This window comes from Macaca thibetana, chromosome 14 (assembly GCF_024542745.1).
Source record: "Macaca thibetana thibetana isolate TM-01 chromosome 14, ASM2454274v1, whole genome shotgun sequence".
NCBI classification, from domain to species: Eukaryota; Metazoa; Chordata; class Mammalia; order Primates; family Cercopithecidae; genus Macaca; species Macaca thibetana.
The window spans coordinates 110,931,145-110,950,094 of record NC_065591.1 but is presented as its reverse complement, the minus strand read 5'-3'; the positions used below and the strand labels follow the sequence as shown (position 1 = coordinate 110,950,094).

General features: G+C 53.3%; 1 protein-coding gene across 3 annotated transcripts; it reads right to left on the bottom strand.

Annotated features, from left to right (window-relative positions):
• Window positions 1-372: 372 nt before the first annotated feature.
• NLRX1 (NLR family member X1) lies at window positions 373-17,214 on the bottom strand. Of its 3 annotated transcripts, none has more exons than XM_050759368.1 (10): window positions 16,772-17,214; window positions 14,493-14,610; window positions 13,544-13,613; window positions 12,978-13,066; window positions 11,847-12,466; window positions 10,355-11,167; window positions 4,094-4,689; window positions 3,446-3,532; window positions 2,358-2,609; window positions 373-1,269 (listed from the first exon to the last, which is right to left on the bottom strand). In XM_050759368.1, exons 2-10 carry the CDS (start codon window positions 14,560-14,562, stop codon window positions 948-950), a joined length of 2,919 nt encoding a protein of 972 aa, XP_050615325.1. In that variant the 5' UTR covers window positions 14,563-14,610; window positions 16,772-17,214; the 3' UTR covers window positions 373-947. The 3 variants fall into 3 exon arrangements, with proteins under 3 accessions (XP_050615325.1, XP_050615326.1, XP_050615327.1); XM_050759369.1 differs by having other exon boundaries at window positions 16,519-17,102; XM_050759370.1 differs by lacking the exon at window positions 14,493-14,610 and adding an exon at window positions 14,290-14,443 and having other exon boundaries at window positions 16,772-17,074.
• Between the last annotated feature and the right edge of the window lie 1,736 nt (window positions 17,215-18,950).

Genomic DNA, 18,950 nt, shown 5'->3' with positions numbered 1-18,950 from the left:
TATTTTTAGTAGAGACAAGGTTTCTCCATGTTGGTCAGGCTGGTCTCAAACTCCTGACCTCAGGTGATCCGCCCACCTCAGCCTCCCAAAGTGCTGGGATTATGGGCGTGAGCCACCATGCCCAGCCTCCTTTATAAATTACTTACCCTGTCTTGTGTATGTCTTCATTAGCAGTGTGAGATCGGAATAATACAGTCCAGCATGGCCAAACCCCATGCCAGTATCTTGTTCATGGGCCCCTCCAGCCTCCACTGCCTCTGAACCTAGTGCCCAAGAACCACGTGCAATAGATCATGGTTGGTAGTTTAACCAGAAAGACCAAGAAGAGTGCCCGTCCTGGAAGCACCAGGCAATAAAGAAGAGGTCACAATCGGTGGAAGGCACACAGCTTTTTAATAGCAGCAAGTCAGGTGCATCTGCCTCGCGGGGCCACCAAGCCATCGTACCACTGTGGCAAAGGGGGCATGAGGATGAGGAGAAAGCACCAATGCGAGGGCACCCTCAGTGTCCACAGGTGAGCATAAGTCATGAGGGGAAGTTTCCAACACATCTGGATGGCAACACCCCTGGCATGGCAGACATAAGATGTGAGCCCCTTGGTGGCACAATCAGAGGCTCCTTGAGAGGAGGGGGAGGCAAGGTTGGTGGTGGTGCTTCAGGGCACTCTGGCCATCCAAATGCCACATGCTTTGGTCCTTCTTGATGAATGGAGAGGAGGCATGTTCCATCTCCAAGCCCGAAGCATTGATTCACCATCTTTAACTTGGAGATTCCAGACTCGGTCCTGATCGAACATGCCCTAGGAGGGCAACTGGCACAGCTGTGCCCATTCCTTTGCCCCCAGACCTGAAGGAATCTTTCTAGGGGGAGCAGTGCAAGCCAGGAGGCCACAGAGGGAAGAGGTTTAGGGCCAGTGGTCACATAGTTAGGTGCCTGCCGCCAGTGTCTCAGCTTCCAGAGCCTCCCAGCTGCTCTAGGAGGCCCCTCACCTCGCCCTCCACTCGCAGCAGCTGGGCCTTGCGCCAAGGATTAAGGGTAGCACCCCGGCTATCTTCCAGATCCCGCAGGAGGAGCTCAAGGTGTCGCTGGACCCGGGCCCGGTCCCAGCTGTTGAGGTTCCGCTGGACTTCACTGAGGATCACTGACCAGTATTCCGACACCGCCGTCCCCTCTGTCAGTGACACCACCACCCGGGCACCACCTTCAGCAGCACCCCCCAAGTCTCGCAAGACCTGGCGGCCCTCTGAGCTCAGCTCATTGAAGTAGAGGCTGGCAGGAGAGAGAAAGTCGATGCCATTCAGTAGAGCTCTGAGAAGGAGGGCCCAAGGGTAGACAGATGGAAAGCAGGGGGCCTCACATCTCATCTCCTGGCTGCAGAGTGCGATCAGGTAAGTATCTGCAATGAGCCAGAGATGGAGGGTGCTGGCCAGTGGGAAGCAGGGACTAATATTAAAATTCTTTTTTGGCCGGGCGCGGTGGCTCAAGCCTGTAATCCCAGCACTTTGGGAGGCCGAGGCGGGCGGATCACAAGGTCAGGAGATCGAGACCACAGTGAAACCCCGTCTCTACTAAAAATACAAAAAATTAGCCGGGCGCGGTGGCGGGCGCCTGTAGTCCCAGCTACTCAGGAGGCTGAGGCTGGAGAATGGCGGGAACCCGGGAGGCGGAGCTTGCAGTGAGCCGAGATCGCGCCACTGCACTCCAGCCTGGGCAACAGCGTGAGACTCCGTCTCAAAAAAAAAAAAAAAAAAAAAAAAAAAAAAAAAAAAAAAAAAAAAAAAAAAAAAAAAAAAAATCTTTTTTTTTTTTTTTTTTTGAGACAGAGTCTCGCTCTGTCACCCAGGCTGGAGTGCAGTGGCATGATCTCGGCTTACCGCAACCTCCACCTCCCGGGTTCAAGCGATTCTCCTGCCTCAGCCTCCCAAGCAGCTGGGATTACAGGTGTGCACCAACATGCCCAGATAATTTTTGTATGTTTAGTAGAGACAGGGTTTCACCATGTTGACCAGGGTGGTCTTGAACTCCTGACCTCAGGCGATGCGCCTGCCTCGGCCTCCCAAAGTGCTGGGATTACAGTCATGAGCCACCGCACCCGATCCTGATACTAGAATTCAGTGGGACCAGGGACAGTAGGCCTTTAGGAGAAATGGTGGTAGGGAACTGGGGCAGTTTAAGGGCCAGTCACAGAGCGGGTGGGTTGACTCAGAGCTAGGTTGACAAGGATCAGTCAGAAACCAGGAATAGAGGACAGGTGACAGGCCCAGGCCCAGAAGCACTCCCTAGGATTGGAAGAGCACAGTCGAGAGATGGAAGTAGTCTGAAGGGCTGGGGGCAATGGGACCAGGGACAGGACTCACTGCAGCAGTTCCAGGGAAGGGTGCTCCCGGGCAGCTCTGGCCAGGGCCAGGGCCGCTGTGTCACCAGCACCATTGTAAGCCACGTTCAGCTCCTGCAGCTGCCGGTTGCGATCCAGCTGGGCAGCCAGCAGCTCCAGACCTTCGTCCCCAAGGCCGGTGTGCAGCAGGGACAGGTGTGTCACTGAGGTGTTTCCTGCCAGCCCCTCCATCAGCAGGGCAACACCTGCCGCCATCAGCGGGTTGTTGGACAGCCTACGGCCACGTGCAACCCAAGGTTATGAGGGCCCATTGAGAGGAGGGGGAGGCAAGGTTGCTGGTGGTGCTGGCAGCCTTGATGGGGCAGCGCTGTGCTGGGTGTCAGGACGTGGGCCAAAGAGGGCCCTGCTTGGGGCAAGAGGAGCCTGGACATAGAAATGCAGGCCCAGGAGAAAGGGTAGAGCAATAGGGGGTGTGGTGCCTGGCAGAGGAGGGAGAGTAGGGGAGCTGGCCTTTCCTTCCCTCTTCCCCCGACCCCCTTCTTAACTATTCCCTTCCTCCTCACCATTTCTGTTTCCCTTCTTCTGCCCTTTTCACCCCCTCCACAGCCTCTGCTTCTCCCTTCCCTCTGACTCCTGTATCCTTCTCCCTGTTCTTCCTTTTTCTCTCCTCATTTGCCTCCCCTTACACCAACCAGAAACTCGGAACCCAGGTGCTCGGGTTCCCCATGTATCAGTCAACACTTCAGGGGTGTCTACTGAGTGCCCAGCATTAGGGTCATCCTCAGGAAGCTGCAGGAAAAATCCTGGAAGGGGATCAGTGGCACTGTTACCAGGCAACTGGCCTAGGTATTATTCCACCCTCTCTCCCTGCCTCCCCCAGGCTGTTTTTAGCCGCGTGAGAGGTTTCTTAGCACCCATTACAGGTGGCATCTTTCCCTGCTGCCCCGCTGCTTGCAGTAGACCTAGGGGAAGTGGAGGGGACCAGTCAGGGCCTAGACCCACCTCCATTTACTATCCCTTGGACGGGCCTGTGCCAAGTATGCCAGGAGGCAGGGAACTCACCCTTGACCTTAGCTGGCCACCAGGATGCCCCACTCCCAGGGCACTCACCGCAGTGTGGTAATTTGGCACTGGTCATGTAGCAGCAGGTCTCGGAGGTCCTTGCAGGCCTCAGGGCCCAGGCTGTTGAGTTGCAAGCTGGAGCAGAAGGTGGCCAGAGGGGAGGTGAGAGACCAGGGAGGGAATTCAGCAAGCAGTCTGTCCATCTACCATGACCTTTTTTCATCAGCCTGCCTCTGGGAATCCATACCTGCCTCCCCTTTTTTGAGAGACAGGGTCTCACTCTGTCACCCAGGTTGGAGCACAATGGCATGATCACAACTCACTGCAGCCTCAGACACCTGGGCTCAAGCAATCCTCCCATCTCAGCCTCCTGAGTAGCTGGGATGATAGCCACATGCCACCACACCTGACTAATTTTTAAATTCTTTTGTAGAGACAGGGTCTTGCTATGTTGCCCAGGATGGTCTCAAACTACTAGGCTCAAGTGATGCTTCTGCCTTGTCTTCCCAAAGCAGTGGGATTACAAGCAGGAGCCACCAGGGCTGGCTCCTCCCTTCTGCTGCTCCTGTCTCCTCCGCCCAAACTAGATTTCTTCATCTGGTCATTCATCAGTACCTCTGGTTTCCCTGGCACTTTCTCTTCCCACTGCTTTACCTCCAACCCTCTTCATGCCTGTGCATGAGGATAGGTCCTTACCCCAGTTTCCGGGCACGCAGGAAGACAGGCATGAGTGTGCGCAGCCCAGCAGGGTCTAGCTGGCAGGAGGCCAAATTCACCTCATCCAGGGCATGCCTTCCGCTGCCCAGCACAGATGCCACCACTGTGCACTTGACGGGTGTCATACGCACACCTGCCAAGTTGAGCTGACGAAGGGAGCTGAGCACCTCGGCGGAGAAGCGCTGGTTCTGGAACTCGTAGTGGAAGAAGAGGTGGTCAAGGAGCTCCGACGGGGGTAGCACCTGCCGGCCCAGCTTTCCCAGCTTCTTCTTGATAGCCTGGGCATTCTCCAGGGCATCCAGGTTCTTGATGGGGCAGCCAAGCTGAGCTAGCACAGCTCGGTTGTGGGCAGAGAGAAGCCCCCCCATGAATATGGGGAAGAGCTCGAAGACTTCATCCTCAGGAGGCTCATCTGGGTGGCGCCGGGGGCCCTCCACGCCTAGGATACTGGCGCCCATCTGGTCCAGAACATCATCATTGTAATAGTCCTCCTCTCGGAACATCTCCAGCACCATGGCCTGGGCCACCGCCTCCCGGCTTTTACCCACCATGCGCCCAAACACTCGTGGAACCACCTGAAAAAGAAGCAGGGGAGGGTCACTGTGGCCTTCCACATGCCTGTTCAGCCTTCAAGGCTCAGCTTAAGGTACACCCCTGTGACCGCTCCAGCCCTGTGGTCTCCCCGTGAACTTAGCATAATTTGTCTGATCATGCTACTCCCCTGCTGCGACACCTTCCACTGCCTATGTGGCAAACTCCAAACATTTAGCCTGGAATATGAAATGATTTTTAAAACTAGAGATGGGGTCTTGCTGTGTCACCTAAGCTGGTCTTGAACTCCTGGGCTCCCTAGCCTAGGCCCCCAAAGTGCTAGGATTATAGGCATAAGCCACTGCACCCGGCCCAAAACTTTTAATAATTTGGCCCTAATTTGACTTTCCCAGGGTCATATCTCAACACCTGTCTCATGTGCTGCAGACATTAGGAACTTCTTTCTCTTTCCCAAACACCCTGATACATTTTCAAACCCAGGAGGTGGTGAGAAGGAATTAGCATGTATTACATACTTAGTTTGGGACCAGGCTAGGTGTCACAAATACATCACCATCTTCAACATCATTGTTGTCTCAGCAGCTACGATTGATGCAGCTCCTACTGCTTTAAGGTCTTGTGTGATCTGGGCCCTGCCAACTACAATGCCTTCATCACAAGCCTCTTGGCCCCACTCACTATGCTCCTGCCTTTTTGGCTTTTTTCATCTTAACAGTGCCAAGGTCAGGCCGGGCGCGGTGGCTCAAGCCTGTAATCCCAGCACTTTGGGAGGCCGAGACGGGCGGATCATGAGGTCAGGAGATCAAGACCATCCTGGCTAACACGGTGAAATCCCATCTCTAATAAAAAATACAAAAAACTAGCCGGGCGTGGTGGCGGCGCCTGTAGTCCCAGCTACTCGGGAGGCTGAGGCAGGAGAATGGCGTAAACCCGGGAGGCGGAGCTTGCAGTGAGCCGAGATCGCGCCACTGCACTCCAGCCTGGGTGACAGAGTGAGACTCCGTCTCAACAAAAAAAACAAAAAAAACAAAAAAAACAACGAAAAAAAAACCAAACAAAAAAAAAACACAGTGCCAAGGTCTTTCCTCCTTCAAAGCCTCCATAGGCCCAGTGCAGTGGCTCATGCCTGTAATCCCAGCACTTAGGGAGGTCGAGGCAGGAGGATCACTTGAGCCCGGGAGTTCTAGACCAGCCTGGCCAATGTAGCCAGACACTATCTCTATCGAAAAAAAAATTTTTTTTTTTTTTTTTTTTTTTTTTTTTTTTGAGACGGAGTCTCACGCTGTTGCCCAGGCTGGAGTGCAGTGGCGTGATCTCGGCTCACTGCAAGCTCCGCCTCCTGGGCTCACGCCATTCTCCTGCCTCAGCCTCCTGAGTAGCTAGGACTACAGGCGCCCGCCACCGCGCCCGGCTAATTTTTTTTTGTATTTTTAGTAGAGACGGGGTTTCACTGTGGTCTCGATCTCCTGACCTTGTGATCCGCCCGCCTCGGCCTCCCAAAGTGCTGGGATTACAGGCTTGAGCCACCGCGCCCGGCCAAAAAATTTTTTTTTTTGAGACAGAGTTTCGCTCTGTCGCCCAGGCTGGAGTGCAGTGGCGCAATCTCTGCTCACTGCAAGCTCTGCCTCCTGGGTTCACGCCATTCTCCTAACTCAGCCTCCTGAGCAGCTGGGACTACAGGCACCCGCCACCATGCCCAGCTAAGTTTTTGTATTTTTAGTGGAGACGGGGTTTCACCGTGTTAGCCAGGATGGTCTTGACCTCCTGACCTCGTGATCTACCCACCTCGGCCTCCCAAAGTGCTGGGATTATAGGCGTGAGCCACTGCACCCGGCAAAAAATTTTTTAATAAAAAAAAAAATTAGCCAGGCATGGTGGCATGTGCCTGTAGTCCCTTCAGCACTGGAGGTCGGGGATGCAGTGAGCTGAGATCACACCACTGAACTCCAGCCTGGGCAACAGAGCAAGACCCTGTCTCAGAGAAAAATAAAAAAATCCTCCAGGGTGCTGCGCCTTCCTGGGGCATTTCCCCCCAACTTCTTCCCTTGGCTAATGCTACAAGGGTCAGATGACATGCCCTTCCACAAAGAGACTCTCCTGACCCCTCAAACCAGTTCCCCCACTACACACTTTCATGGCATCTGGGGCTCCTTTCCAGGCATTTGCCGTAATTTTTCCTTATATGGTTACATCGATATTTTTGTGCTGAAACTGCAGGAAGCAGCAGTTTCCTTCTGGGAGAGGAGCTCCGACTAGATCAGAAAGGGCAGAAGCCTGTAGTTTCCTCAGATTCTAACACACTGCCTGGCACACAGCAGGTACTCAAATATCTGACAAAGAAATAAATGTTGGGGGTTTGTGATATCTTCCCCCATCCCTGCAATGGTAGTGAAAGGGAAGAAGGGTCATTCCTCTGGCAACAAACCATGACATTGTTTTGTGGCACCACCTTTAACGTCTGGGTTTTTTTTCACTTTTTGATTTTTTATTTGTTTAGAGACAGGGTCTTGCTATGTCACCCAGGCTGGAGTGCAGTGGTGTGATCCTAGCTCACTGCAGTCTTTAACTCTTGGGCTCAAGTGATTCTCCTGCCTTGGCCTCCTGAGAGCTGTGACTACAGGTGTGCACCACTGCACCTGGCTATGTTTCATGTTTACATGTGAGGTTCCTTTCATAGAGGTGATAGTACCCCTTCTCCAACACTAACCTGTGACAGAATATGTCACCCTGTGAAGCTGAATCCACAGGATTGTGAATAAACAGATGGGCTCAGTGCTCTGCCAGGGCAGCCCTCCCTCCAAGAGGGCTTGGGGGTGTGGGGCTGACAATTCTTGTGGGTTTTCAATAACTGGGGGCTTTCTGAATCCCCTCGGGAGACTGCAGCCTCTCGTTGCAACTCAGGTCCAGCAGGCACATCCTCAAGGCGGGGTGGCCTCAGCAGCAGCTGTGACCTCCTATCAGAGGTGATGGTGTGAGAAGGAGTGGGCTGCACGAGCCTGTTTCTTTTCTTTCTTTTTTTTTTTGAGACAGAGTATCGCTGTGTTACCTAGACTGGAGTACAGTGGCGCGATCTCGGCTCACTGCAACCTCCACTTCCTGGGCTCAAGAGATTCTCCTGCCTCAGCCTCCCAAGTAGCTGGGATTACAGACACGTGCCACCACACCCAGCTAATTTTTGTATTTTTAGTAGAAATGGGGTTTCGCCATGTTGTCCAGGCTGGTCTCAAACTAAGTTTGTTTCTATGTGTGACAAACAAACAGCCTAGGCCGGGCGTGGTGGCTCACTCCTGTAATCCCGCACTTTGGGAGGCTGAGGTGGGTGGATCACCTGAGGTCAGGAGTTCAAGACCAGTCTGGCCAACATGGTGAAACCCTGTCTCTACTAAAAATACAAAAATTAGCCAGGCATGGTGGCAGGTGCCTGTAGTCCCGGCTACTCGGGAGGCTGAGCCGGAAGAATCACTTAAACCAAGGAGGCAGAGGTTGCAGTGAGCAGAGATGGTGCCACTGTACTCCAGCCTGGGCGACAGAGTGAGACTCCATCTCAAAAAAAAAAAGCAAAAAAAAAAAAGCAATTAAATAGCACTTACCATGTGCCAGACCCTGAGGATGAGTTCCTTTAATCTTCATGTTAGGCCAGTGATATGAGTTCTAGTATTATCTCCATTTCACAGATGAGGAATCTGAGGCACAGAGTTAAGTAACCTGTCTAAGATCTCACAGCTAATTAACTAGCAGAGCCTGGATTTGAACTCAAATAGCTGAGTTACCAAATTCCTGTGCTTAGTCCTTATGCTTTGGTGCCTATAAAAAGAAAAAGGTGGCTGGGAACACTGGTTCACACCTGTAGCCCAGCACTTTGGGAGGCCAAAGTGAGAAGATCACTAATGAGACCCCATCTCTACAAAATTAAACAATTTTTATTTTTTAATTTAATTTAATTTTATTATTTTTTTTTATTTTTGAGAGGGAGCCTCGCTCTGTCGCTCAGGCTGGAGTGCAGTGGCACAATCTTGGCTCACTGCAACCTCCGCCTCCCAGGTTCAAGCAATTCTTCCGCCTCAGCCTCCCAAGTGGCTGGGATTACAGGCACCCGGCACCACACTTGGCTAACCATGTTGACCAGGTTGGTCTCAAACTCCTGATCTCAGGTGATCCACCTGCCTCACCTCCCAAAGTGCTAGGATTATAGGCGTGAGCCACTGCACCCGGCTACAAAATTAAAATTTTTAAAAATTAGCCAGGGATGGTGGCATATGCCTGAGGTGCCAGCTACTCAGTGAAGTTGAGGTGGGAGGATTGCTTGAGCCCAGGAGGTTGAAGCTGCAGTGAGCTATGATTGCACCACTGCACTCTAGCCTGGGCAACAGAGTAAGACTCTGTCTCAAAAAATAAAAATACATTTAAATTTTTTTTAAAAGTGTTGAAATTCTGCCAGCACTAATCAGCACTCTGCCTCCTCAAAATCGGTTGCAGAAACAACCTAGAGAAAACAAAGGTTATCTAGCAAGGTCCCACAGCTTGACAGAAATATCCATAATGCACCAGTATAGTTTGGCAAAAAGAGCACAGGATTCAGAATCACAAAGCCCTGAGCTTCTATCCCAGCTTTTTAAACTTACTATTTGAGTGATCTTAGACAAGTTACTTTACCTCTCGAGCCTCAGTTTATCCCTCTGTAAAAGGGATCATAATAGTATTTCCAGGCCGGGCACGGTGGCTCACACCTGTAATCCCAGCACTTTGGAAGGCCAAGGCAGGTAGATCACCTGAGGTCAGGAGTTCAAGACCAGCCCGACCAACATGATGAAACCCTGTCTCTACTAAAAATAAAAAAGTTAGGCGGGTGTGGTGGCGCATATCTGTAATCCCAGCTACTCAGGAGGCTGAGACAGGAGAATCGCTTGAACCTGGGAGGCGGAGGTTGCAGTGAGATGACATCGCGCCATTGCACTCCAGCCTGGGCAACAAGAGTGAAACTCCTTCTCAAAAAAAAAAAAAAAAATAGTATTTCCTTTCCAGGAGTGATGTGAAAAACAAAAGGATGAACACTGATAAAGCGCCTGGCACACATCACACACACAGTGGCTCCTTCCAGCCCTCAAAGACTTCGCTCAGCTGCGCCGCTCACAGCACAGTCCTCAAGTCTGTAATTTGGTTTCTGGAGTGGACCTGCCCTCAGGATGACTCCCCTAAGCCAATTACCAATGCCATTCATCTTCCTAGTATAAATGAATAAAATGGCATCTGCTTTATAAACCTGTCCCTGGTGATTTAGTTAGGATGAGTCATCACTCTCAGAGCCTAATCACCTCTGGAGGAACAGACACAATTGAGTTTCTGGACCTGCAAAGCAGAGGACAGGCCTGCCTCCTAGGAGGAAAGACACAAAAAAGAAACCATTTTTAGGAATCCATGTAGGATTGTTATTAAAGTCCCCATGTCCCCAGATTCCCCTCCCCAGCCACCAAGCCTTCCCCAGCCTTGTGGCTTCTCTCTAAGCAATCCCACCAAAAGCCAAAATGCCCAGAGCTGAAACCAGATCCAGGAAGAAGATTCATACCTGTGCAGGAAGCAGCAGTTTCCTGCTGGGAGAGGAGCAAGGGGTGAACAGGGAACCCTGTGGGAGCATGGGCAGCTTGGGGTGCTGGGGAGGGAAGAAGCAGGTGGGGGTGTCAGGGATGTTACCTTGATCAGGTTGAAGAGCAGAGGCAGAGCCCGCAGAGGCAGCAGCTTGGCCATGATGCCCAGTACCAGGCTGACGTCCTCCCCCACACGGCCCACGAGCTCAGCCACTTCCTTGCCCACCTTTTGCAGGGTCGTCTTGCGCAAACCCAGCACAATGTAGAGGGCGGCCAGGTATTCCTGCATGGCAGGCACGGTGAACACGAAGGTTCCCGCACGCCCCGGCTCCACACATGGGGCCAGGAAAAACCTCAGGGCATCCCGGCGGAAGATGTGCAGCAGCTGAAACTCCTCCTCCGTCTTGATGCCAGCCTCCAGGCAGCCACAGACATCCTCTTCAGAGAAGTAGGTCTTGCGGGAGGACACCCCCTCATAGGCCAACTTGCCCATGGTTCGGGCTGCATAGGCCATCAGGGACAAATTGGAGGCGTCAGTGCTGTCCAGGGTTTCCCCGCTGAAGTTGAGGCGCAGGAAGCTGGTGTAGATACTTGTAAGGGTCTGCCCAGCAGGCGTGGGGGCATGCAGGAAGTGCAAGGTGGCACAGACGAGCCAGCAATAGGACGGCAGGAAACAGGCAGCGGCGATCTGGTGGTGCCCCTCCAGGTTCCGGGAGAGCATCTGCACCAGGTTGTCACGCTGAGCTGGTGCAGCGGAGACACCTGAACCGCACCCGCAGTCCGGCTGGTTGAGGCGGAGCTGGAAGTAGAGCTTCTGCAGGTTGGTATCAGAGAAACCACAGATCTCACCATAGCGGCCCACGTACTTGCTGGGGATACGGCCAATGGCAGAGGGCCGAGTGGTCACTAGAATGCTGGCCTGGGAAGATCATGGTTGAAAGTTAAGAAAGACCTTAGTGTCCTGTTGACTGCCTCTATTCCCAGGGGACCCCTGAAGACTGAGTGTCCAAGGAGGAAGACATTGATGAGGATAACAGTTATAGGCCGGGCGCGGTGGCTCAAGCCTGTAATCCCAGCACTTTGGGAGGCCGAGACGGGCGGATCACGAGGTCAGGAGATCGAGACCATCCTGGCTAACACAATGAAACCCCGTCTCCACTAAAAAAAAAATACAAAAAAATTAGCCGGGCGTGGTGGCGGCGCCTGTAGTCCGAGCTACTCGGGAGGCTGAGGCAGGAGAATGGCGGGAACCCGGGAGGCGGAGCTTGCAGTGAGCCGAGATCGCGCCACTGCACTCCAGCCTGGGCGACAGAGCGAGACTCCGCCTCAAAAAAAAAAAAAAAAAAAAAAAAAAAAAAACCGTTATAACTAGCAATTACTGAACTCCTGCTGTGATCCAGGCCGCTGTGCTAATGTTATGTGCAGTATCCCATTTGATCAGAGCAACTCAAGAAGAAAGGAACAGAAGCCTGAGGAAGTTACTGACTTGCTCTGGGTCACACTGCTGGGAAGTGAAGGGCCCAGGAGTTAAAGTAACCCAGGACCTACGGGGCAAGTCAAGGGGCAGCAGTGATAGCCTGGGGTGAAGGGCCACTCACCTCAGGCAGCATGTATTTGCGCAGCAAGTTGACGATGATAGCAGCTGGTTCCTCTGGTTGCTCCGGGTCACTGCAAAGTCCTGTGCCTGCCAGTCGGAAGTCGAGGTTGAGACGCTCTAAGCCATGGAGCACAAAGAGGAGGTGGGACCCAGCGGCAGCCATCAGGGGCAGAACCTTCTTCAGGGGCATGTAGCGCTGGGCCACAAGTTGGCACAAGGAGACTGGGGCAGGGCCCAGGGATGACAGGTCCTCGCAGGAGAAGGGGATGAGCAGCTCGAAGGCCGGCAGCTGCCCGTAACACCAGTCCAGAACCATCTTGCGCACCAGCGTGCTCTTGCCTGTGCCCACTGTCCCATACAGCACCACTGTCTGCACCCGGCGCCCAGAGGCATCCGGGTTAAAGAGCTGAGACAGGGCCAGTGGGGGGAGCCCAGCCTGGGGTGGCTGATGCTCCAGGGCCAGCTCTGCGGGTGGGCGAAGTAGCTCATCGGGGGTGCTCTCGCGGATCACAGGATCAACGTGGACTGTGTCTAGGGCAAAAGTCGGGCCAAACTGGCGCTCCTCCCTGGGCAGCCTGCTGAACCACTCAGCCAGGTTCCGGCGGTACCGCTGTATGGCTTCTGAGTGGGAAGACAAGGGAAATGGGTCAGAGAAAGGGGCCTGGAGATGTAGCTTAGGGCCAATCAGGGCGGTGGTGAGGTCAGGCTGGGACATCAAGGCATAGATGCTGATGCTGGGGCCCACAATGGTGGGCACACAAGACTCCCTGAGAAAATATAGACTGTCCAGAAAGTCTGGAATCCCTATGTCAGAAAGTGGGGAGCCACTAGACATGTAATGCTGAGCCTGGACCAACTGGTTTCACAGTGACCTATGTGCCGTCTTAACCCGCTTGACCCAACTTGGTTGAGGATAGGATGGTGTGGCTCTCCTAGTGCTTTGTACATATAAGTGTGCATTGCAAGAGTATTGCAGGAAGGGATACATAGACGGATGGGAAGGAGGCAGAGAGAGGAGGGACCACCGATGGAAGATGGCAGTGGATCCTCTATGCCTTCCTCACCCTACTTCTCCTTCCAGCCCCATCTCCCCACCACACCCCCCGACCAGGGTCCCAGCCAGTCCCTTTACCGGTTGCAGAGGCGCTGGGGAACAGCCGTCCATGCCTCCCGAACCAGGAAGCACTGTCTGCCAAGTTTCCATGGTGGCGTATAAAGGCCCTGGGAACAAGGAGAGGGGATGAGCTGGGACTTGGATCTTGGGTCAGCCCCTTTGCAAGCTCTGGATCCAAGCCCGTCTGCACTGCTAGATTTCCGGTTTCCTGAGATGCAGGCCCCACACTGGACCCCCAAGTTTAGAGGCTTGTCTGACTCTCACACCCTTCCCAGGTGCTGAGGCCTTAACCCTAGCCCTCCAGCCCCGACTGCTGACTGCCTGCCTGGAACTCAAGCTGGTCATGCCAGGCTCCACCCACTTCCCACAGGGTCCTCCCTCCACTGACTACTATGCCTTCTACCACAGATGATCTAAGCCAACTTCCTCTCAGGCCTTGGAGCTGCCACTGTATCCTCCCTCCCCCAGAGGACCAAACCCCTCCCCAAGGTCCCCAAGAGATCAAGCTAGCCCCAAGTCTTGACCCTTCCCAGTCTGCTCTGTTGTGCCCAGATTAGTCCTAAGGTATGACACCCAGGCCTCACCTAGGGGGCCCAAGGGGACGCTCCCCTTGAAGGGGCCAACTCCAGTGGATCAGGAAGGGGATACGTTCATCTACAGAGAGAAGGAAGAAATAGCATCTGCAGATCCCATCCCATACACAGAACCCATGTCTACATCAAACCCCCCAGTATTTGCTCTCATAGCAGCATGTACTGCCCTTTTGCAGCAGTTATTTTGCAACTTTATATTTCATTGTGTGGTTATTTGATTAACATTCATTCCTCTCTCCTCCATGAGAGGGATCACATTTGGGTGTTTTAAAATTTTTTTGTCCCCCTTACGTCTGTTTTTGTTCACAATTTCCTACTTAGAACTTAACACCAGGTCTGCAGTACAGCAGGCACTCAGTAAATCTCTGTTGTATGTAAAGTAAAGTCAGACAAGTTCCTAGACTTATGTAGCTACAAGAGACTCTTGAAGACGATCTAGTCCAACTCCTTTTTTTTTTTTGAGACAGAGTCTTACTGTATTGTCCAGGCTGGAGTGCAATGGTGCAATCTCAGCTCACTGCAACTTCTGCCTCCCAGGTTCAAATGATTCTCCTGCCTCAGCCTCCCAAATAGCTGGGATTACAGGTGTGCACCACCATGCCCGGCTAATTTTTTTTTGTAGTTTTAATAGAGACAGGGTTTCACCATGTTGCCAGGCTGGTCTTGAACTCCTGACCTCGTGATCCGACCGCCTTGGCCTCCCAAAGTACTAGAATTACAGGAATGAGCCACTGCACCTGGCCAAGTCCAACTCCCTTATTTTAGGATGGGAAAAAGGCAGCTGAGGAAGGTGAGGTGACATGCTGAAAGTCAACAGCTAGAGAATCACAGAGCTGAGACTAGTGCACCTGGTATCTGGATCCCTGCTGTCTTGGAGGCATCATGTGGACCCTGGAAAGCAAGAAAGAGATAAAAACAGAAACCCCTGCTTCCTACTCACCTGGTGGCTGGAGTGCTCTTCCAAAACCAGAGCCCCAAGAGGCCCTGGGCAAATGGTGGCCCCACCTCATTCTGGGAGAGAAGGCCAGAGCCTGGGGGGCCTAGGACTGACTTCTATCCTGCAAGAAGAATGGTATGAATGGATCACTGCCACCACTCCTCCCCTGTACCCCTAACCCCATTCCAGCCAAGGAGGGACCTTCCTCCCAAGAGAGGATCAGCCCTTCCTCAAATGTTGGCCCTGCTGAAGCCCTGGCCTGGCTTTCAGCTCTCATCCCTCTCCCAAACTCTCCAACTTGAGGGATCCCATTCTACTGCCTCAGCCTCCCAAGTAGCTGGGATTACAGGTGCCTACCACCACAATGGGGTAATTTTTGTAGTTTTAGTAGAGATGGGGTTTACCATGTTGGTCAAGCTGGTCTCGAACTTCTGACCAAGGCAGGTAATCTACCTGCCTTGGCTTTGCAAAGTGCTGGGATTACGAGCATGAGCCATCACAGCCAGCCTTCCTACCACGTCTTGCCTCTCCCCTGAAGCTTCACGAACACCTTTCCCTGAGTTCTACCCTGGGAAACTGCTTTATTTAGATGTCCTTTTTCCTTCTTAGTTGCCAGCAAGCTCAGATAGGAGTCCTGTGTTCATTTTCAGTGGCTTTCCTGTGCCTAGATTTTCCAGTAATAATTATCCATCCCACTCTGCCTTTCTTCCCCAGATATCAGGTCCTTTTAGCTGAGTTTTAATGGTGTTATCATTTTATGTTCTCTGTGACTTTTATGTAAGCAGCTTTTGAAGCTGACATAAATAACAAATAAATGAATGAACTTCTCACTTGACATCTCCAGATGGACAACCTGCCACTGCTTCAAACTTCTCCCATGTAAAACTGAACTCATCATTCCCCTCCTCTTGTCATTTACCTTGCTGCAAATCTTCCCACCCACGCCTTACACTAGAAACCTGACCTCTGTCTTCAAATCTTTCTTCCCCTGCTCCTTCAGGCAGTGTGAAGAGTACCAGCAATTCCTCCCCACTGCTTTGCCAGCCAGTTGCTGCCCTGACCAGCATTTATTGGACACGACATGATCTCCTCACCAGCCTTTCTGCCTTCAGTCTCATCCCATTCTAATCCCTCACCCCAGGCACCAAGCACCTCCTGAAAGTCCGAGGTTACGAGTCCAAACACTGAGCTCTCACAAGCTATTTTTCTGAGTTTGTCCCAGCCCGTACCTTATTCCCCAGGCTCACCGGATTCTTGCACTTGCTGTCCTAAATTTGTTCATACACTCTTCTCAGTTTGGAATGACCTTTCTCCTCTGTTAGAGTCCCAACCAATCTTTTTTTTTTTTTTTCTGAGACAGGGTCTCTCGCTCTGTTGCCCAGGCTGGAGTGGAGTGGTGCGATCTCAGCTCACAGCAACCTCTACCTCCTGGGCTCAAGCAATCCTCCTGCTTCAGCCTCCTGAGTAGCTAGGACTACAGTGGTGTGCCACCACACCTGGCTAATTTTTGTTTTTTGTTTTTGTAGAGACCGGGTTTTCACCATTGTTGCCCAGGGTGGTCTCGAACTCCGGGGCTAAAGTGATCCGCCCGCCTTGGCCTCCCAAAGTGCAGGGACTGCAGGCTCCAGCCACCACTCGGACCCCAATCAATCTTTTAAGATCCTACTCAAAAGTCTCCGTCCCTGGAAAGTCTTTTCTGAGGCCTCTGAACTCACTTAAATGGAATGTGTCCCTATTTAGCACCTGGTCTCCTCCACTGAGATCGGGGCTTCTTGGGCAGGGCACGCTTAGGGAGAACTGGCTGCATTAGGCCACCAGCGGAGGAGCTGGCTGGCTGCTGGCCCGTCACAGGGGCTGGGGAAGGGTTAAGAGAGGGCTCCGGAAGCCTGACAAAGCCTAGGTTCCGGGTTAACCTCGGATCTAGGGCCACTGAGTCAAGACGGGACTCGCAGGGCCAAGGGCAGTTCTCCGGTGATCACCCAGATCTCCAGGGCAGTGAGAAAAGGAGGGGGTACTGCAGGAAACCTACAGGGGCGGTGTTCCCACAGGTCCAGAGCTCCTCCACCAAACTGGGTCCCAAACAGCTCTCCTACTTTCAGGTTGCCTCGGGGAACCAGGGGGAGACTTGCCAGAACGCCCGCCATTCAGCGCCCAGCTCTCGTTCCCGGCCGGGATCTCCCCGCCGCCCTTGCACAGCCTCCTCCCCCGGCCCGCCCTGCCCCACGCTCATCACGGCCTCCCAGCCAGGGGCGCAGTGGCGATCAAGCCCGCCAGGCCTTTACCCGCGGCTGCACAGTTCCGGGAGACGTCGGCCGCGGCCCGGAGGGGTCGGCTGAGCGGACACCGGCGTCTCCCGCTGACTCCCAGAGTCCCCGGCTCCTCCGCAAGGCGCTTCCTGCCCGCCTCCGCCCGCCTGCGCGGCCCTGGCACCTGGCCCTGGCAGCGGGAGTGAAAGAGGACGAGCCCAGGCACTTGGATCTGCGGGGTCTGAGGGGGTCAGCGAGAGGGGCCCAGTGCTCCGGAGCAGGCGCAGGGCTGGCACTCCGGGGCCACCCATCCCGCCATCGCCCCCGCCCCCGCCCCCGCCCCTCCCTGCCTCCATCCCCGCGGGCATTGACGCTAGTACTGCCCTCTGCAGGTTCCCAAGCGCCAGTGACACCCAGTGACCTCACTAAGCACCTCCCAGGCTGGGCTGCTTGTTAGGCCCATTTTACAGATGAAGAAACTGATGCTCAGAAGGGTGAAATGACTTGTGCAGGTTGATTCAGTTAGGAAGTGGATGAGCCAGAACAAAATCCCGGGCCTGAGTCTTCCTACCTTACCCCTGGGCCTCCCTGAGGCGCAGGTGTCCGCGGGATTCTTCCCTCTGCCCTCTCTACTTCCCCAGCCTACCTTCAGGCAGAGACCTGAGCCTAAGGCTTCCTTGGGTTCTCCCTTAGGAATCTGGTCCTCTTCAGACCCCAGACCTATAAGTGTGTGGCCTCTGGTAACCTTGGTTAAGAAAGGAGGAAGAATGGGGGCTGAAGGAGAGCTTGCACCCCAACCTGCTCTTTGGGTCTGACACCCATTCATGGCCTAGCCCTGGGGCTTCCCAGTTCCCGAAGCTCCCACCCTTATCCCTGCACTTCCACACACTTCCACACCCTGGGCTCACGTAGCCCAGAAAGGGGAGCCACCCACCACCCACAGCCAGGGCACGCCTTTGTATGCAAGCATGAGTGGACAATATTCACACAACAGAGCTGTGCACTAGGGCACCAACAGACAGGCTCTCCAGGGCAGGGCTGGGAAGAGGACTTACTGAAAACAATGTGGATGTTTCATTTAGACATTTGTTCATTCATTGTAGTGTGGTATTGCGTAGTACTGAGCACCTCAACCGCTTGAGCCAGGTTCAGCACTAGGCCCTGGGCTGCCAACCAAAACAAGGCATGCACCTCGTTTTAATGGAACCAACTACCACATTTACAAATGATGTACTTCAAGGCCAAGGCAGGAGGATCATTTGAGACCAGGAGTTCAAGACCAGCCTGGGCAATACAGTGAGACCCTGTCTCTACTTAAAATGAAAATAGAAAATAAGGATGGGCACGGTGGCTCACACCTGTAATCCCAGCACTTTGGGAGGCCGACGCGGACGGGTCACGAGGTCAGGAGATCAAGACCATCCTTGCTAACACGATGAAACCCCGTCTCTACCAAAAATACAAAAAATTAGCCGGGCGTGGTGGCGGGTGCCTGTAGTCCCAGCTACTCGGGAGGCTGAGGCAGGAGAATGGCCTGAACCTGGGAGGCGGAGCTTGCAGTGAGCAGAGATTGTGCCACTGCACTCCAGCCTGGGCAACAGAGTGAGACTCCATCTCAAAAAGAAAAAGAAAAAGAAAAGAAAAAAGAAAAGAAAAATATAAAAAACAGACAAACAAATGATGTCCGTCAGTGGCAGAGGCAAAGCATTAGGAGAGTCTGGAAAAAGGAGTGCAGAGGAGGTAACATTTGTACTGGATCTGAAAAAATAAATCAGAGGGCCACGCGCAGTGGCTCATGCCTGTAATCTCAGCACTTTGGAAGGCTGGGGGTGAGGGCAGATCTCCTGAGGCCAGGAGCTTCAGACCAGCTCAAATTGGTCACCATGGCCAACATGGTGAAACCCCGTCTCTACTAAAAATACAAAAAATTGGCCAGGCATGGTGGCTTTTACCTGTAATCCTAGCACTTTGGGAGGCCAAGGCAGGCGGATTGCCTGAGCCCAGAAGTTCACGACCAGCCTGGGCAACATGGTGAAACCTCATCTCTACTAAAAATACAAAAATTAGCCAGGCTGGGTGATGCATGCCTGCAGTCCCAGCTACGCAGGAGGCTGAGGCAGGAGAATTGCTTGAATCCAGGAGGCGGAGGTTGCTGTGAGCCGAGATCACACTACTGCACTCTAGCCTGGGAGACAAGCAAGACTCCATATCCAAA

Excerpts from the sequence above, each read along its gene's own strand:
- NLRX1 (XM_050759368.1), bottom strand. The coding sequence starts at position 14,562 with ATGAGGTGGGGCCACCATTTGCCCAGGGCCTCTTGGGGCTCTGGTTTT. Across the intron at positions 4,690-10,354 it reads TGCTCTTCAACCTGATCAAG|GTGGTTCCACGAGTGTTTGG; the intron begins GTAACATCCCTG and ends CTTCTTTTTCAG. Across the intron at positions 1,270-2,357 it reads CCTTCCCTGGAACTGCTGCA|CCTCTACTTCAATGAGCTGA; the intron begins GTGAGTCCTGTC and ends CTCTCCTGCCAG.